This window comes from Dama dama, chromosome 5 (assembly GCF_033118175.1).
Source record: "Dama dama isolate Ldn47 chromosome 5, ASM3311817v1, whole genome shotgun sequence".
Classification (NCBI taxonomy): domain Eukaryota; kingdom Metazoa; phylum Chordata; class Mammalia; order Artiodactyla; family Cervidae; genus Dama; species Dama dama.
In genome coordinates this window covers 52351916-52371341 of record NC_083685.1, presented here as the reverse complement: position 1 = coordinate 52371341, position 19426 = coordinate 52351916, and the positions used below count along the sequence as shown (strand labels likewise).

General features: G+C 41.2%; 1 protein-coding gene and 1 pseudogene across 1 annotated transcript; both read right to left on the bottom strand.

The window, feature by feature from the left end:
* Positions 1–1473: 1473 nt before the first annotated feature.
* On the bottom strand, positions 1474–19190 carry RAB33B (RAB33B, member RAS oncogene family). Its single transcript, XM_061142380.1, has 2 exons — positions 18712–19190; positions 1474–2692 (listed from the first exon to the last, which is right to left on the bottom strand). The coding sequence occupies exons 1-2, from the start codon at positions 18958–18960 to the stop codon at positions 2252–2254; spliced, it is 690 nt and encodes a 229-aa protein (XP_060998363.1). The 5' UTR covers positions 18961–19190; the 3' UTR covers positions 1474–2251.
* On the bottom strand, positions 8683–11479 carry LOC133056719 (large ribosomal subunit protein eL33-like; annotated as a pseudogene).
* Positions 19191–19426: the final 236 nt, after the last annotated feature.

The window sequence follows — 19426 nt, the reverse complement described above, 5'->3', positions numbered from 1 at the left end:
TTAGATTTCAAGAAGAAATGTATTAGCAACATACTGTCATTACAAACTAACGTTATTATATAGCCTGGATTAGCTTCCTTTGGTGTTCTCCCAAACTATGACTTTTCCAAAACATATCTGAAGTTTTTAACTAAAGGATACTGTTAAAACAAACTCACACGGGAGTTATAAAACTTGTGACTTGTGCTTTAAAAATTAATAATAGCCACCATTTTGGAAGTGATTTGTCAATAGTTGGTGAAGTGTTTTATAAATATTTTGGAAAATATCTAAAAGCTTCATCCCCATTCAACTGATAAGTATGTTCCTTTTAAAAATGAAAACATGTATAGAAAAAATTAAAACAAATCACCACAAATGGGATACAAATATTTTTTAAATTAATAAATATTAAAGTGGAAGAAAATAAGTCCTTTCAGAGAACTTTAAAGGATACTTACTACTCACTCCTTACAAAAAGAAATAAAGTTAAATTACTTTAAAAAATATTAATAACAGCAATGAAAAAACATAAATGTGCTTGGAAAGTCTGTAAACTTTCTTCCCCCACTTTAGAAAATGTTTTGATAAGCAATAAACAGATTCCCTTCTTTAAAAAACTGTCAACACCCACAACAATGATAACAGCTGTCATTGTTTTGCTATAAAAATAGTTACAAATTAATACCAATTTAGATAAAGTCAAACCACTTTTAATTCTAGCATGATAAGAAAAATGGATTAATCTCATTAAAAACAAAGACAATTTCTTTTTCCTTAAGGTCTAGTGATTAAAATAGAATAATTATTTCCCTTAATTATTATTTTCAGTTAGTTTATTTAATAGAAGTATCTTGTTTTTATAACTAAATTACTCAACCAGGACCACCATGATTAAGTAAAAAATTCTAAACTAGATTAGATCACATATTTCATTGGTCTCCCACATTCTGAAAATATTTTATGTATAATCACCTTTCGGCTTAATGTCCTCTAGAATGGTAAATTCAGCAATCTTTCAGAATCAGTGAATGTGCACACTTCAGTTAGAGTTCATGGCTTACATTCCATTCATGTAATAGCGTCATATGCAAGCTTATTATTTCCTATGTGCAAAGTCTTACATTCAAAACAAAAGTATTTAGGGTAAAAGACTTTCTGAAATATTCTTTCCATCACTGAGGAATTGACTAGATATTCTGTAATACCTAATTTATTTTTCATACTGAGGAGGAGTAGTTTGTTGTGACCATAAGATTTAAAGATCTAAACAGCAGTATACTATGACACAATTCTATTACAGAAATAAATGTAGACTCACAGCAATTATAGGTATGCCCTCAGAGTTACAATTCAAATGGAAGAGATGATGAATGCATTTAGGCATTAAGTTGATTGGGGATGGAGGGAGCATGAGATCCTATGTCAGAACACAGTTTGAAATGACTAAAAGCCGAGATGCTGGAAGGTCTCTTGTGGCAGTCAGGAACCATGTTTACTTATTTCCCCTAAACTATAACTTCTCAAATCTTTCAATTAGTTTTTTACTATTTAAATATATCAAAGTAAAGTATAAAGCACCTTATTATGTCATTTCATTTGCATTAAAATCTGATTTACTTCTGCATATTTTATAGAATTACTCTTTTTAAAAATGACAATGATATTTTTACAGACCTGATTGACACTGTTTACAAAGATCAAACATCTAGAACTGTTGGGAAAGTCATTCTTTCTGGGCTGAGAACCAGAAAACATTCTAGGTCTTCTTCCACCAGATCTGAAGTCTTAGCTCTTAAAATGTACCAATAATAATGCAATTAATATACTAACAATACAAAGAACTCTAGGGAGGGGCAAATACCAGTTTTATCCTACTGAGAACACTTCCCATTCAGAGGACATACCAGTAAGCGCCCTAAACCCTTAATATATTTTTTCAATTTCAGGAACACAGGATTAAATAATCACTAACTCTTAAAATCCCATTATGCTCTCATATGAAGCCTCCTCCTTGCGCTCTCAATGCAAAGATGTTCTGATTCATCCTAATATTGCTTCATTTCAACCTCACCTGAAAACTTTTTCCTTGTGGTGTCACAGTGACAAACTTGATTAAGTAGACACAAATACAAAAATAAGCATGACGATGATAAACAGTAACGTGTCAGGATGATCCATTGTATCTGAGATTAAATTCTATGACTTATCACTGTCATACTTCAGAAGTATTTCTTTAGTCAATATTAGATACTGTAATAAAGACTGTGATTTAGCACCAGCATGTCATTGCAGGCTTTGGTTCAGGCTTCAGGGTAATTCCGTTATCAGGGGGTTGACTAAGCATTAATGGTTTGTGGCTCTTAAGCTTATGAGCCAAGGTCATAAATATAGCTTCCACATGGTCATTATCATTGGGGTTTTTAGCAGAGGTTTCAAACAAAGGCATACTGTGTGTGTCAGCAAATTTTTGTGCCAAGTCTGTGGGTACCTGAATGGCACTTCTCAAATCACATTTATTTCCAACAAGAATCCGTGGTATATCGGTGGCTAGCAAATGCTGTTTGCATTCTTCTATCCAAGATGGCAGGCTGTGAAAACTCGCCATGTTGGTCATATCATACACGAAGACAACAGCATGCACGTTTCTATAGTAGTGCTGGACCATGCTTTTTCTGAATCGTTCTTGTCCCGCTGTGTCCCATAACTGGATCTGAAAGTGGAAAAAAGGAGAGAAAAACTGAAAATTCCATCCAGTCATACATATAGAAAACTTTCACTACCTTTGCACGGTCCTCTGTACTTCTTCACTTATACTACTTTGCTCCCTTCTAAAGTGCCTTTTCAGTGTTACTTATGTGATTTAAATGTCATGATGCTAGTCCAGTTACTTCATGATTAACACAAGTGTCAGAACAAGTACTTCAATTTAGCACTTTAATTCAGTAAGTCAAGTTTGTTTGGAAAAAATTATACCTCAAAAATTGATTTTAAAATGCTAAAAGAAACAGATATCAGATTTTAAAAACATGTTAAGTGTCTAATTTCTGCAAATCTGGTTACAATATGCCCTTCCCTGCCTTTCACTCATGTAATTTAAAATAGTAGAATTAGGATAGATGTGAAAAGTCATGGGGTTTAACCTCTATATCAACATATATATACATCTGACAAAATCCAGGCCCCTTTAAAAAATTCAAATGACTAGGAAATCACTTATCTATCCTAAACATCTCTACCAATAAAAATATTCCAATACCTCCCAATGGAAATACGGGGTGGCGGGGGTGGGGGGGAGCTGGTAATGATATCTAAAGCTAAATACAAGTCATATGTTATGATTCTCTTAAAACATGGAGTTTATTGTGCCTCTGCCTAGTTCCTAAGAAAAAGTAAATGATGAGTGTACTAATCACAATGGAAAAGACTAAGGACAGAGATGCTCAGACAGCTTTTTTTTTTAAATTTTTGATTGTGCTGGGTTATCATTACACATGGGCTTTCTCTAGTTTCAGCAAGTGGGGGCTTCTTGTTGCGGAGCATCGGCTCTAGCTAAGTGGGCTTCAGTAATTGTGGCACACGGGCTTAGCTGCTCTACCCCATGTAGGATCTTCCAGGACCAGGGATCGAACCTGTGTCTCCAGCACTGGCTGGAGGATTCTTACCCACTGTGCCACCAGAGAAGTCCCTTAGATAATTTTTAACTGAAAGGCTTGTATTATTTATAGATACTCAGAGTATGGAAGCCTAAATAGATGACTTCTCTGCTGCTGCTACTGCTGCTAAGTCACTTTAGTTGTGTCCGACTCTGTGCGACCCCATAGACGGCAGCCCACCAGGCTCCCATCCCCAGGATTCTCCAGGCAAGAACACTGGAGTGGGTTGCCATTTCCTTCTTCAATGCATGAAAGTGAAAAGTCAAAGTGAAGTTGCTCAGTTGTGTCTGACTCTTCACGACCCTATGGACTGTAGCCTACCAGGCTCCTCCGTCCACGGGATTTTCCAGGCATGAGCACTGGAGTGGGTTGCCATTGCCTTCTCAGAGATGACTTCTCTAGAGAATATCAATAACCTCAGACATACAGATGACACCACCCTCAGGGCAGAAAGCAAAGAGGAACTAAAGAGCCTCTTGATGAAAGTGAAAGAGGTGAGTGAAAAAGCTGGCTTAAAACTCAACATTCAAAAAACTAAGATCATGGCATCTGGTCCCATCACTTCATGGCAAATAGATGGGAAAACAATGAAAACACGGGCAGACTTTATTTTCTCGGGCTCCAAAATCACTGCAGATGGTGACTGCAGTCATGAAATTAAAAGACACTTGCTCATTAGAAGAAAAGGTATGATCAACCTAGACAGCAGATTAAAAAACAGAGATATTACTTTGCCAACAAAGCTCCGTCTAGTCAAAGCTATGGTTTTTCCAGTAGTCATGTATGGATGTGAGAGTTGGACTATAAAGAAAACTGAGCACCAAAGAATTGATGCTTTTGAGCTGTGGTGTTGGAGAAGATTCTTATGAGTCCCTTGGACCGCAAGGAGATCACACCAGTCAATCCTAGAAGAAATCAGTCCTGAATATTCATTGGAAGGACTGATGTTGAAGCTGAAACTCCAATACTTTGGCTACCTGATGCGAAGAACTGACTCATTAGGAAAGACCCTGATGCTGGGAAAGACTGAAGGCAGGAGGAGAAGGGGATGACAGAGGATGAGATGGTTGGATGGCATCACCAACTCCATGGACATGAGTTTGAGAAAGCTCCAGGAGTTGGTGATGGACAGGGAAGCCCAGCATTCTGCAGCCCGTGGAATGGCAAAGAGCTGGACACGACTGAGTGACTGAACTGAAAGCAATACCAAAGGAGAGGAAAACTGAGGGGATACTGTAGCTGGCCCCCAAAGTAAGCCGTATATAAAAGAGGAAGTGCTGAAACATGGTGGTAAGTGCTCAATTAAGACGTAATGAATTATTGAATACACTTTAAAAATATGGTTAGAGATGGAAATATTGATCACCACTCTCAGGCTATCTTAATTTTTCAGTTCTGATTTTTTTCATCTATTTTTTTTTATGGTAGCTCTTCTTAGTTCAAGTGTATCCATTTTTGAAATAGTCTCCCTTTCTTCCTAAGTCTAACTTTGTTCAAGGTAGAAATATAATATAAGGCATATCCTGAAGATATTGCGGATTCAGTTCCAGACCACTGCAATAAAGCAAATATCACAATAAAGCAAGTCACATGAATTTTTTGGTTTCCTACTGCATGTAAAAGTTACATTTACACTATATTGGTAAAGAATCCGCCTGCAATGCAAAAGACCCTGGCTCAATCCCTGGGTTGGAAAGATTCCCTGGAGAAGGGAATGGCAACCCGCTCCAGTATTCTTGCCTGGAGAATTCCATGGACAGAGAAGCCTGGCGGGTTATAGTCCATGGGGTTGCTAAGAGTCAGACACAACTGAGCGCGCTAACATGTTGAACTTTCAAAAGGTGGAAACAATCCAAATACCCACCAACTTAAGAATGGGTAAATAAAATATATATCCATATAATGGAACATTATTCAGCCATAAAAAGGAATGAAATATTGACACATGATACAACATGGATGAACATTATGCTTAGTAAAAGAAGCCAGGCACAAAAGTCCACGCATCATAAGATTCCAGGTATATGAAACTTCCACTATAAGGCAAGTCTCCAGAGATAGTAAATAGATTCGTGGTTGCCAGGATCTGAAGGAACGGGAAGAATGAGAAGCGACAGATAATGGGTAAGCGGTTTCCTTCTGGACTGGTGAGATGTTCTGGAATTCGTAAGTGATGATGTGACACAGGCTTGTGAACACAGTAAAAACCACTAAATTGCTTATTTTCAAACATAAATCTTAAATATCTCAGTTATTTTAGAATGAAAAAAAAAAATCCCACTTCAAACTGTATCTTTAACATTCAGAAAGATATTTTGGGAATGATTTGGATGATCTATATAAAAGCCGTCCAAAGAACTGGAACTGACTTCTTCCTCTTTTAATAATGTTTTCCCAGCTCAGATATTCAAAATTCATTTCATTAATGAAGAATGATTTATAATGCAGAGTACATATTTAAGTTAAAACAATAAAAAGTACACAAGAAGGTAACAGACCAAAACATGAACAATGGCTGTCTTTCGTAGAGAACAGACTCATGGACACAGAAGGGGAAGGACAGGGTGGGACGAATTGAGAGAGCAGGACTGAAATACACTGAGATACATACATTACCGTGTGTGGAACAGACAGCTGGTGGGAAGCTGCTATATAGCGCAGGGAGCTCAGCCTAGCACACCGTGACAGCCTAGAGGGTGGGATGGGTGGGAGGTGGGAGGGAGGGGACATGTATATTACCTATGGCTGACTCGTAGGGACCTAAGGCAGAAAACAACACAACAGTGGAAAACAATTATCCTCCAATTAAAAGTAATTTTTAAAATGACTGCATTTAAGCCAAATTCCCCCCTTTATTTCTACTTTTCTGTTTTCCATAAAAAATTAATTTGTTTTAACAAACTAAAGTTTAAAAAAAATCATGCAGAATTTAGACCTGTCTCAAAGAACTGTGAAAGTCCTCAATAAATGCAAGTGGTGATGATGAGGACATTTATCCTTAAAAAAACTTTTTTGTTTAAGCTGGGACTGACGCAACAATAAGCCTCCTCCCATCAATCTTACTCAAAACCTTCTGATCATATCAAGACTTCCAGGAAAAAAGAAGTATGGGATAACTCCTCACACTTGACCAAAGAGCCTTAAAGTATATACTATGTTGGTGAGTCACTTACAAAGAAATACCGCTGTCTCTCAGTATCCATGGGGGACTGGTTCCAGGAACCCCCACCAAAATCTAACACCAAAATCCAAGGATGTTCAAGTCCTTTATATAAAATGGCATAATATTTGCATTTAACTTACATCTGTATTCTTTAAGTCATCTCTAAATTACTTATGCAATGTAATATAATGTAAATGTAATGCAATGTAAATGCTATGTAAACAGTTGCCAGCAGTGGGCAAATTCAAGTTTTGCTTTGGGGAATTTTTTTCCCCCAAATATTCTCCCTTAGATACAGAGGGTCAACTGAATTTAAAAGGAAGCTTCAAAATTTCATTCACTGAATTACTAGAACAAGTGAAGGCCTAGGACACACTGTTACGCCGCCTGCTGCCTTTCAGGTCTGCACTGAGGTGACGGCAGAGAGGACAGGCCAACTGATAAAAACTGTCAGCCACGAAGGCTAGAGAGAACTATGACTGAGAGAGACAGACATAGCTCCCCAGTGGGGAACAAGCCTTATGATAACCTAGAAAAGTCTTTAGATTTAGCTCTGAGTGCAGTGGTTCACAATGCTTAGAAAAGAAGAGAAAATGACACTTTGGAAATTACGGAAGGGACAGGCTTTTGTCTGGCAGATATTAAGTTAGGAAGTGTTTTCAGAGCAATTTTTCCCAATTTGATACTTAATATCTTAGGAAAGAGAATTGGCTCACAGGTGCTTTTACAGGGTATTCTCCCATTTGAGGCATTAAAAAGACAACATAAAATATACTTTTAAAATATTTCATGAATCCCAACTTTAAATCCAAGTATCAAGTTCCAATACAAATGGCAACCTGTTTGCTAAATCCTGAGAAGTTTCTTACTATTCGTGAAAGCTCTTTTTAGCAGTTTTATTACCAAAATGAGAAATGATTTGGCAAATTGATTTAATACTTTTTTGCTTGACTAAAGAAGATAAAGTATTAGCCCAAATGATCTTTCTTTCTTTGATCAGCTATCAAATTTCCTCTTCCCCTGTTCTTTCAAAGACTACATTTTTATTGTAGCTTAGCTGGTAACAGCTCAGTTGGTAAAGAATCCGCCTGCAATGCAAGAGACCCCGGTTTGATTCCTGGGTCAGAAAGATCCCCTGGAGAAGGGATAGGCTACCCAGTCCAGTATTCTTGGATTTCCCTGGTGGCTCAGATGATAAAGAATCTGCCTGCAATGCAGGAATATCCCCGGAGGAGGGCATGGCAACCCACTCCAGTATTTTTGCCTGGAGAATCCCCATGGACAGAGGAGCCTGCAGGCTATAGTCCATGGGGTCGCAAAGAGTAGGACAAACTGAGTGACTAAGCCCAGTACTGTTCTTTCAAAGAACACATTTTTATTATTTCTGCTTCTAAGCAGCCTATATAAAAGATCATCTGATGATTACACAAAAGCCTCTATTAATAGCTTGATGATGTAAATCAACATCACGACCAGTATTAGTAACACTGTAACAGAACCCTTTCCTTTTAGCATACTGTAGTAGTAATATGTATATCTGACGTACAGATCCATATGGCAAATTTCAAAAATAAATTTTAGCTTCCCTAACAAGGAGAAGTGACACATTTTCTGTGACTAGAAATACTTTAAAGGAAGAATTTAATTACAGCATAATGCAAGAGATACGAAGTCAGCAAGGAGAGAAAGGAAGCAAGCGCTAGGCTGTAAATTCCAGCCCAGCCTCCAGTGTGGGACCTTGATCCAGTCATTCACGTTTTCAAAAACCTGTTTTAACCTTAAAATCAGGGCTAATTTACGTAACATAATGAGCTCATCTTCTTTTCTTTTCATTAGCTGTGGTCTTAAGAGTAAAGAATACACATAATTTGGAAACAGCAATCTTAGCTATCTTCTGTCCCTATGTTTCTCTGCTATTTATGCATTTTCCATTATTACCATCTCTCCTGAAGGTATTAGTGTTCACTCAAAGAATTGATGCCTTTGAACTGTGGTGTTGGGGAAGACTCTTGAGAGTCCCTTGGACTACAAGAAGATCAAACCAGTCCACCCTAAAGGAAATCAGTCCTGAATATTCATTGGAAGGACTGATGCTGAAGCTGAAACTCTAATACTTTAGCCACCTGATGCGAAGAACTGACTCAATGGAAAAGACCCCAATGCTAGGAAAGATTGAAGGCAAGAAAAGAAGGGAACGACAGAGGATGAGAGGGTTGGATGGCATCACCGACTCAACAGACATGAGTCTGAGCAAGCTCCGTCAGTTGGTGATGGACAGGGAAGCCTGGTGTGCTGGAATCCATGGGGTTGCAGAGTCAGACATGACTGAGCAGCTGAACTGAACTTAAACTACTCATATTTACTTGAGGTTTTGCACAGCCCAAGCATGTTCCAGGCACTATGCTAAGTCCTTTACAAGCACTATCTTATTTAATGTACATGGCCCTAATGTCCACTGTTTCCCCATCTATGTCCCATGAAGTGATGGGACATAGATGAGGAAACAGTGGAGGCAGTGTCAGACTTTATTTTTGTGGGCTCCAAAATCACTGCAAATGGTGATCGCAGCCATGAAATTAAAAGACGCTTACTCCTTGGAAGAAAAGTTATGACCAACCTAGATAGCATACTAAAAGGCAGAGACATTACTTTGCCAACAAAGGTCCATCTAGTCAAGGCTATGGTTTTTCCAGTGGTCATGTGAGAGTTGGACTGTGAAGAAGGCTTGAGTGCCGAAAAATTGATGCTTTTGAACTGTGGTGATGGAGAAGACTCTTGAGAGTCCCTTGGACTGCAAGGAGATCCAATCAGTCCATCCTAAAGGAGATCAGTCCTGGATGTTCACTGGAAGGACTGATGCTGAAGCTGAAACTCCAATACTTTGGCCACCTCATGCGAAGAGTTGACTCATTGGAAAAGACCCTGATGCTGGGAGGGATTGGGGGCAGGAGGAGAAGGGGATGACAGAGGATGAGATGGTTGGATGGCTTCACCGACTCGATGGACATGAGTTTGAGTAAACTCCGGGAGTTTGTGATGGACAGTGAGGCCTGGCGTGCTGCGATTCATGGGGTCGCAAAAAGTCGGACACGACTTAGCGACTGAACTGAATTGAATGTAACAATTACCCAATCTTGCAGATGAGGAATTTGAGGTTTACTAAGGTTATGTAACTCACCTGAGGACACAAAGAGACTATGAAGCCTTTTTTTTTTTAATTGAAGTGTAGTTTACAATTTAACTGGATTACAATATTGTGTTCGTTTCAGGGGTACACCACAGTGATTCAGTTATGCTACCAAGCCTTTTTTTTTTTTACACAAATCCACACTTTTATTTACTTACTGTTCGATAAATTTAAATCCTTGATGGGTACAGCATCACAGGGATTCTGCATCCAATGACCTTAACAGGAAGGTTGCTTCAGAATTTGATACAAACCATGCCACTGTTTCCACAAGCGCCAGTTACCTTTCCCCACATAACTCTGCTTCTGTTAGGTTTTCCACCAGAAGTTACTGTGCTGTTTTTGCTTTGTACACATAAGTACATCTCTTGCCTAGACAGAATTCAGTTTCATCTTGAACACAAATGTCTTCAATTTTACAAAGGGCTGTATGCTCCCTCTGGGTCCAGAGACCCTGCTCACAGCCGGCAAAACTGGCCTTGAACCACAGTCTTCCAGACATATTATTAAGAGTTATGCTAGAAGTCCTGTTCCCAGCAGGCCTCCACAGGCTCCAAGATGGTTGAAAGAGCTGTACTACTACGGTCTTACAGCCAGGATTTAAACCTGGGCTAAGTGATTCTATTATGGATGAGTGTTGGTTTTCCCAGTCTAGCTGCTGCTGCTAAGTCCGACTCTGTGCGACCCCATAGACGGCAGCCCACCAGGCTCCGCCGTCCCTGGGATTCTCCAGGCAAGAACACTGGAGTGGGTTGCCATTTCCTTCTCCAATGCATGAAAGTGAAAAGTGAAAGTGAAGTCCCTCAGTCGTGTCTGACTCTTCGAGACCCCATGGACCACAGCCCACCAGGCTCCTCTGTCCATGGGATTTTCCAGGCGAGAGTACTGGAGTGGGTGCCGTTGCCTTCTCCATCCCAGTCCAGCATACAATCCCAACTCTGTTTATTGTTCGTTTTTCAGTCTTTAAGTTATGTCCGACTCTCTGCGACCCCGTGGACTATAGCACACCAGGCTTCCCTGTACTTGACCATCTCCCAGAGTTTGCTCAGACTCATGTCTATTGAGTCAGTGATGCCATCCAACCATTTCATCCTCCTTCGTCGTCTTCTCCTCCTGCACTCAATCTTTACCACCATCAGGGTCTTTTCCAGTGAGTTGGCTCTTCACTGGGTACTGTTAATAGCATCTCATTTTCCTTGGGGAACCACCCCTCCCCTGCCTTCAATTCACATGAACACCCAGCCAGGCATGTGACCCATCCCCACACCCATGTCACCACCACAGTTTGGGGGTGGGCATATGTCACAATCCCCAAGCAGAATCACTGAGTCTCCATTTCAGTACTGGTATTAGAACTGACAGAAAAAGAAGTACTTTCTTCTGAGTTTTCAGCTATGTGAAAAAAAAAAATCTCATTTTGCTTAAGCAAAATTTTGCTTAATTTGAGTACAGAAAGCTGACACAGACTCTAAAACAAAAGATCTTAACCATTGATGAAAGATCCCTGGAAAATTAATAATTCCATCATATCTCACATCTGAGTACAAACACCAATGTTGCTACTTTTCAAAGAAGAGCTATAAGAATCACGGGCTTCTGATCAGGCTGGAAGAACAGGAGCTCTGGCCTGGTTCCAGGGATTCTTCAGATAGTGGAATGGCTTGGGTCTGTGAAAATGGAAACTGCTCATACCATACAGGACCCAAGACCAAACCACTGCAGACCCAAATATCCCAGTTTTCTGAGCTAAGGGGTCATAAATTAAGATTCGTTTTTAGGGTACCCCAACTGTCAATACTCCCATTCACTGAATTCCAGTGCAAATCAAATCAAGAGGACCAATTTGGTATCTTGCTAACCACCATCACCACTTCTTTTTTTTTTTTTTAATTTTTAAAAATTTTAATTGGAGGCTAATTACTTTACAATATTGCACCATCACCACTTGTAAGATGAATTCTCAATTTAATTCTAGTCAGGTAAGGTGTAAGATGTCTTATAAAGTACTCTGACTTATAAACATTGGATTACTTTTAATAAAGATCAAGACAAAACAATGGAGAAGGATAAATAATCTGATTTCTATTTGGGTTCAGCATTCATGGTATATCCTCTTCATTACATTATGAAGCCAAGTTCTAGTTCACTATCTAAGCATGTTAACTACACTGGGCGTTTTGTCTTCATCTACCTATGCTCCCCAACTTCATCTTCACAGTCATGATTATTTCCTCCAGTTCTACACTTCTAGCTGCCAGTCCAACATTTCCACTTGAATACAACACCATCTCAACAAAGAAGTGATTAACACAAAATTTTTTTACAGAGCCTCTCAAAAATCAATCTTCCGTGAAAGTGAAGTCACTCAGTTGTGTCTGACTCTTTGTGACCCCATGACTGTAATCCACGAGGCTCTTCCGTCTATGGGGTTTTCCAGGCAAGAATACTGGAGTGGGTTGCCATTTCCTTCTCCAGGAGATCTTCCTGACCCAGGGATTGAACCCAGGTCTCCCGTATTGTAGGCAGACGCTTTACCGTCTGAGACACCAGGGAAGTCTATATTCCTTATCTCTACTAAAGATACTACCTACCTTCAATCAATCAGACCCACAACCTCAGCCATCTGAGTCCTCCTCCTCCCCTTCACAAAAAGCCAGTTACTGAAGCCTTTTGGCTTTATCATCAAAATATCTCTTGTGTCATCTGTTTCTTTCCATTAGCTTCCCTCATTACCCCAATTCTGGATTTCCAGAGCAGGCTACCAACTGATCTCCTGTTTCCAATATATGCAACACTCATCCGAGTCCTATATAATTTAGAAATGGAGCTGGACACTGGAGGATGTCGATGGAATTATCAGACATGGACTCTGTCCTGAATAAAACTGAATAAGACCTAATAAAGGAGGTAGACACACATACAGTACAAACAGCAAAGATTTAAAGACTCAGGTAAGGTGCTAAAGGAAGTTGAGAGAAAGAAGAAATAGAAAGGAGAATGAGGCAGGGAGACTCCTGACAGAGACACATTGAGGTGGATCAGGAAGAATTACATGTGGTGAAATATGGGAAGGGAGGTTATTCCAGGCAGAGTGGGAAATGCAACAGGAAAACATAGGGATAAGCAAATAACTGGCTGGACTATAGGGTACTCAAAGGGAATTAATGGGGGGGGGGGAAGTTAAGTTAGAAAAAGCAGTCTGGAGCAAGAGAAGGAAGGTCTTATGTTTATTTTAAAAGTTGGAACTTTTTACAATACAATGGAGAACTACTCTGGGCATCTGAGGCAGGGGAGATTACTCTCCCTAAAGGGCAACATTAATCTGGCATTTTGGCAACAATGTGTAAAACAAATTAACTGAGGGCTGGGGTTGGGAGATGAGTTGAGGTGCTACAATAGAGCAGAGCATAAAAAAGATGAACTGATGCTGAAGCTGAAATTCCAATACTTTGGCCACCTCATGCGAAGAGTTAACTCATTGGAAAAGACCCTGATGCTGGGAGGGATTGGGGGCGGGAGGAGAAGGGGATGACAGAGGATGAGATGGCTGGATGGCATCACTGACTCAATGGACATGAGTTTGAGTAAACTCCGGGAGTTGGTGATGGACAGGGAGGCCTGGCGTGCTGCGATCCATAGGGTCACAAAGAGTCAGACATAACTGAGCAACTGAACTGAACTGAAGTCCCCATCTACTTTGCAAATAGGTTCATCAGTACCATTTTTCTAGATTCCACATATATGTGTTAATAAATGTTATTTGTTTTTCTCTTTCTGGCTTACTTCATACTGTATGACAGTCTTCAGATCCATCCACATCTCTGCAAATGGCACAATTTTGTTCCTTTTTATGGGTGAGGAGTATTCCATGGTATAGGTGTGAAAAAGATGAACTAGGATTTTGAAGGAAGAATGCATGAGAGAAGTCATCCATGTAGAAAACTAACTGGATTTGGGAAGCAAAGGAGAGAGAATGGTGAGGCCTCTGGGAAGAGAAGGACAACATCAGGACCGTGTAGGTCACACAGAGGAGAAACAGAAGAGGCAGATTTGAGAGGAAAGACAAACCCACCTCAGAATTTTGAGGGGAGGGAGGGCTTACCCAAATAGCAATGTCTACAAAACCAGAGGGAACGCAAAGTGACAGATGAGGAGTGAGGGCTGGGCCAAACAAAGCTTTGAAAGTTATCTTCATAGATATGATACCTGAAGTCAAGAGTCTATTAAAGAAGAGAATGCAGACAGAAAATCAGTCCATCAAGGGGCAGATCCAGGCTCACTCAGGATTCATCCTCAATCACTGCCACATTTATCTTCCTAAAACACTTGGGACTTTTTAGCATGCATACAAAATGAAATCTAGATTCTAGCTGTTCAGAAACTCTTCAGCAATGTTGCTATCAACACCTATGCAATTCTTCTCACTTGCCACTTTTGCATGGAACCTTTAATCCTGCTGGAGCATCCCGCTAATGATACGCATGAAAATATTCCTCCAGTGAGAATGAGCCCTCCACCAACATCCAAAAATAACCTGGCAGTCACCGACTGCCTGGTTTTGCGAGTCATCTTTCTGTTGTGGTTGTTGTTCAGTTGCTCAGTCGTGTCCAGCTCTCTGTGACCCCATGGACTGCAGCACACCAGGCTTCCCTGTCCTTTGCTATCTCCCACAGTTTGCTCATGTCCCATGAGTCAATGATGCTATCCAATCATCTCATCCTCTGTCGCCCCCTTCTCCTCCTGCCCTCAATCATCTTCTTAGGTATATAAATTTTATCCCTATGTAGGACAGCAGATCATCTATGCAGTGTATCGGGGTCAGCAAACTTCCCTGTAAAGGGTCAGAATACTAAGTATCTTAGGCTTCACAGTCCTAACGGTCTGTTACAACTACTCAACTCGGCCACTGTGGTGCAAAAGCAAGCACAATATATAAACAAACGAGCCTGGGTGTGTTTCAATACAACTTTATTATTTATGGACACTGAAATTTAAATTTCATGTAACTTTCACTTGTCATGAAATCCTATTCTTTTGGTTCTTTTTTCCCCAGTCACCTGAAAATGTAAAACTCATGCTTAGCTTACAGGCCACATAGAAACAGGCAGCAAGGCACAGACGGCTTCTGGACTTACAGTGGCGATCATTTCATAATGTATGCAAATAGCAAATGACAATGTAGGACACCTGAAACTAACATAATATTGTATATCATATTTCACTTAAAAAAAAACCAGAAATTAAAAAACCAGGCAGCAGGCCGTACTTAGCTCTCAAGCATGGTTTGCTGATTCCTGCACTGTAACATAATTATTTTTGCCCAACAAAATGTCTTCTTTCCTTTAAATGTTTACCCATTAAATGTTTGATTTACCTATGGAGGGAGAGGCCCTCACTACTTTTCTTTAGTTAATATTAACATCTTGAATTTAACATGTAAAATCTCATTCACTACAAATGACAAGTAAGCTATCCCAATATTCAAATAGACACTGAAGATCCCTAGTGAGAGACAGAGATCAAATCCAACACTAGGTTTTAATGATTCTGTTGGTGTCTGACATTGTCACGTGCTGATATGAGAGGAAAATAGCTGCCATGATGAGGATACACAGAGATGGAAGGAGCATAAGGATTAAATACCTTGATTTAAATACCAAATGTATTTTTATTTAAGGAATTAACTATATAATTTTATCCAAATTTCAAAATTCTCCAAACAAGATTTTACACTTTCTATTATACATATATAGTACTTAGGAACAGATTAGCAAACACAGACTTTATCACATTTTATAGAACATTTTAAGTGATTCTGAAACAGCACTGCTATAAGATACGCTTTCTGAAAAATTTACAGTCCACAAAACATTTAACACAACCTCTCACTTTTACCAAACAAGTAAAAATAATGTCTACTTACTAATAGATAATAAAGTAACACAGAGCTTTCCAGCTTTCACCTCAAGACGAAAAATTAGAAGAAATGTCATTTCAGGTTAGGCTTACAATGCTCCAAAGAGAATATGAACTTCTCAGTAGCACTTAAGACATAATATAGGTTAATAAAAAAGCAGCAGCAATATATGGAATAAAGCTCTTCTATATTACCTCATTTTTTTAAGACACCAAAAGAACACCTTAAACTTTTCCCCCACCAAAATACTCATATCTTTTTCTATTACAGAAATATCTATAATCTTTTTGACCACAATAAAAACCTCAAGTCTTACAGTTGGAAGTACAAGTCAACGGATAAGGCCTTAGAGACAAGAAAAAGAAATCCAGTGTCTCTACCAACTAGGATACCAACTCAGGGGCCCTATCAACATATGAGGTCAGGCTAAGGCTTAAGAAGGACAATCACAGAGAAAAATGTTTTCTCCTTGCTCCTTTCAGCCAGCAGGATCAACTCTGTGCTCCCAGATTCAACACATCTGATGTTCTGCTTCATTTATCACCACCAGCACCAGTCTCAGGAGCTAAGCCTTCGATGTTACACACTGGACATTGTTCATGTGTTGAAATGCTGTGAGTATCTCTTAAATTTGCACCCAATTCATCTGTGATCAAACTATAAATGGCAACCTGGAGGCAGGTAAAGGGTCCCTGAACCCCAGCTCCTCTCCTGCCTCCAGTCGCTCTATGTTGTCACTATCCTGCTTCCATTTGGGGGAGTACCTCCCCTTCAGCTGCCTGCCTATGCCCTACTCTATCTCTGTTTCACTCTCTGGTTGTGCAGTCACAGAACTGATGGGGCCAAAGAGAAATCATAATGTTAAACCTCCAGGGGAGAAGAATCTTCTCAAGATCACTGACTCTGAGCCAAGTGCCTTCTTTATGTTCTCATCTAACCCTCACATGAGCCTGATGGGGTACTAGTATCCCAATTTTTCAGATGAGAAAAATAGACTGAAAGATTAAGGAAACTGCCTAACCACTTGACTATCCAACCATGCCAATTCGCCTAAGACCGAGAGGGTTCCTGGGATGTGAGACTTTACATTGAAAACTGGGCAATGCTGATCTCCCTACGAGGGACACAAAGCCCTTTCACAGGTTCAGATTTGAGCCAGGCCAGCTGGGCTTCAAAACCTATGCACTTTCTCTCAGAACTCCTCTGCCAAACAAACTCCCTCTCTAACTTCAGAAGTCCTATTATTTTCCTCCCCCAGAGGTTCCTGGGCCTAACTTAATTCTGATGGAAAATATTCAGCCTCTTATTCTACCTTTTTCTTTGCAATGTATGCAGATCTTTCTCAACTCCCTAATACAGCGCGTCCGAAAGACGACCGTTCCCAGCTTGAACGGGACAATGAAAAATTAAAGCTAAGATTAAAAGGCAAGAGGGCCTACAGAGGACTGATGCCTTTTCAACTCTATTTCTCCTTTACTATCGTTGGCAGTAAAATCCCTTTGGGGATGGGGAGATGGGCCAGAGATTATGTTATGCTATGCTACACCACTTCAGTCATATCCAACTCTTTTTCGACCCTATGGACTATGGCCCACCAGGCTGCTCTGTCCATGGGATTCTCTAGGCATGAATACTAGAGTGGGTTGCCATGTCCTTCTCTAGGGAATCTTCCTGACCCAGGGATTGATCCCATCTCTCATGTCTCCTGCATTGGAAGATGGGTTCTTTACCACTAGCACCACCGGGGAAGCCCCTAGACTGGGGAACCAAAAACTAAATTGTTCATGTGTGAAGGATGTGGGTGTAGGAATGAAGTAAGCCTATTTTTTTTTCCCCCACAGTGGACTGAGGTAAAGATGAACATCCTAATTTAAAGCAAAAAAGAAATAAATAATAAACACAGTATAAGGAAGGCAGAGTAGTTCCCCGAGGCCACCTGTTTTAAGGGATTGTATGAGCAGGTAGCTGAGCATCAGTCACAGTGAAGAAGTGTTTCTAAGGTTTACACTACCAGAAGGCCTCAGCCCTGTCACTGATGCCTTATTCTCCAATGCCTCCATTCCAATCCCCGAGAATCCCAGGCTTGGCCTTGAGCTTACTACCTTCTCCACTTTTACTGTGTTATCCAGTCTCAGGAGCCACCAATAAGACTTAAGACTTGAAAGAGGGTGGCACCAAGAATGTGGTCTGGCAACCCAATGAGGAACCAAGTACAAACTACAGAATGTTTCGGCAGGAAAACATAATTTTCTAAACAACTCAACGTCATCCAGAAACTACCATAACAAAACTGCATGCAAGAGAATACCTAGGTACTTCCTCAAAGGCAACGGGGGTCTTACTTCCACAATACCTAGGGCAGTACTCAAATGCATGTTTAACAAATAATATTTACTAAATAAAATTCCCATGCTTGAGAAATTTCACTATTTTTCCTCTGGCCTTACTTCACTAACTCCCAACACGTGAGACCCAGCCTGTAAGTCAGTTCTACACGCTGGCTACTCAATGTGGGCTCCACTGACTAGCTCCAAGTGCATCACCGGAGACCTGACCAAATCAGAACCTTTACTTGGGGGAAAAAAAACAAACAAACCCAGGTAAATCTCATGCACAATAAAGTTTGAGAAACACTACCTTAGAAGTTTGCTATATACAAATCCTTCCAATCCCCAACTCCTATCTTCACATCAGCGTGAGAAAAGATGAAGCGCACGCCCTGCACCGGGCCAGCAATTAACCCACGAAGGGGCTGGCACACGTGTCTTCCCGGGATAACCTTCCTCGCGACAGTCTCCCATCCGCTCACCTTGATACGCTCCCCATCAATCTCCACCGCTCGTTCTCGGAAATCCACCCCGATCGTAGCCTCGGTGCGGTCGGGGAAGCGGCCGGCGCAGAAGCGGTAGGTCAGGCACGTCTTGCCCACATTGGAGTCGCCAATCACGATTATCTTGAAGATGCGGGAGCGAGCCGGTGGCAGAAACCCTGAGCCCCCTGACACTGCACCGCTGGATGAGAAGCTCGCCTCCAGCGACGACTCTATGTCCGAAGCCATTCTTCCGACCCGCCCCAAACTGAGGCGGAGGGAAGGAGAGGCTGAGAGGCTGCGAGATTACGCCACCGCCACCCAGTGCGCCCAGCCCGCGGCTTGCGCTGCTCAGCGTCCCCGGAGCCACCGCCCTCCCGCAGGCAGCGCGCGTGCGCACCTTCCCGCCGGCCTCCGCCCGCGCAGGTGTGGTGCCCACCGGCCCAGGCTCGCTGACCCTTCCGCCCGGCCTACGGCTCCACCGCAGCGTCAGTTAGGCCGGGGCCCGTCTACCCGTGAAGGCACTGGGCCTGTCGGGGGCTTGTCGGGGGCGCGGAAGGCCGGCTGCTGAGAAGCCGAGCAGACCGCCCCGGGCCCGGTACCCTGGCTGGCCCGGCCCCGCCACGTCCAAGGCTCCCGCCCCCGGGAGGAAGCCGCGCGAGCACTCAGGGGGCGGGGAGAGAAAGCTGAAAGGAAGGAGGTACCACCAGGCACT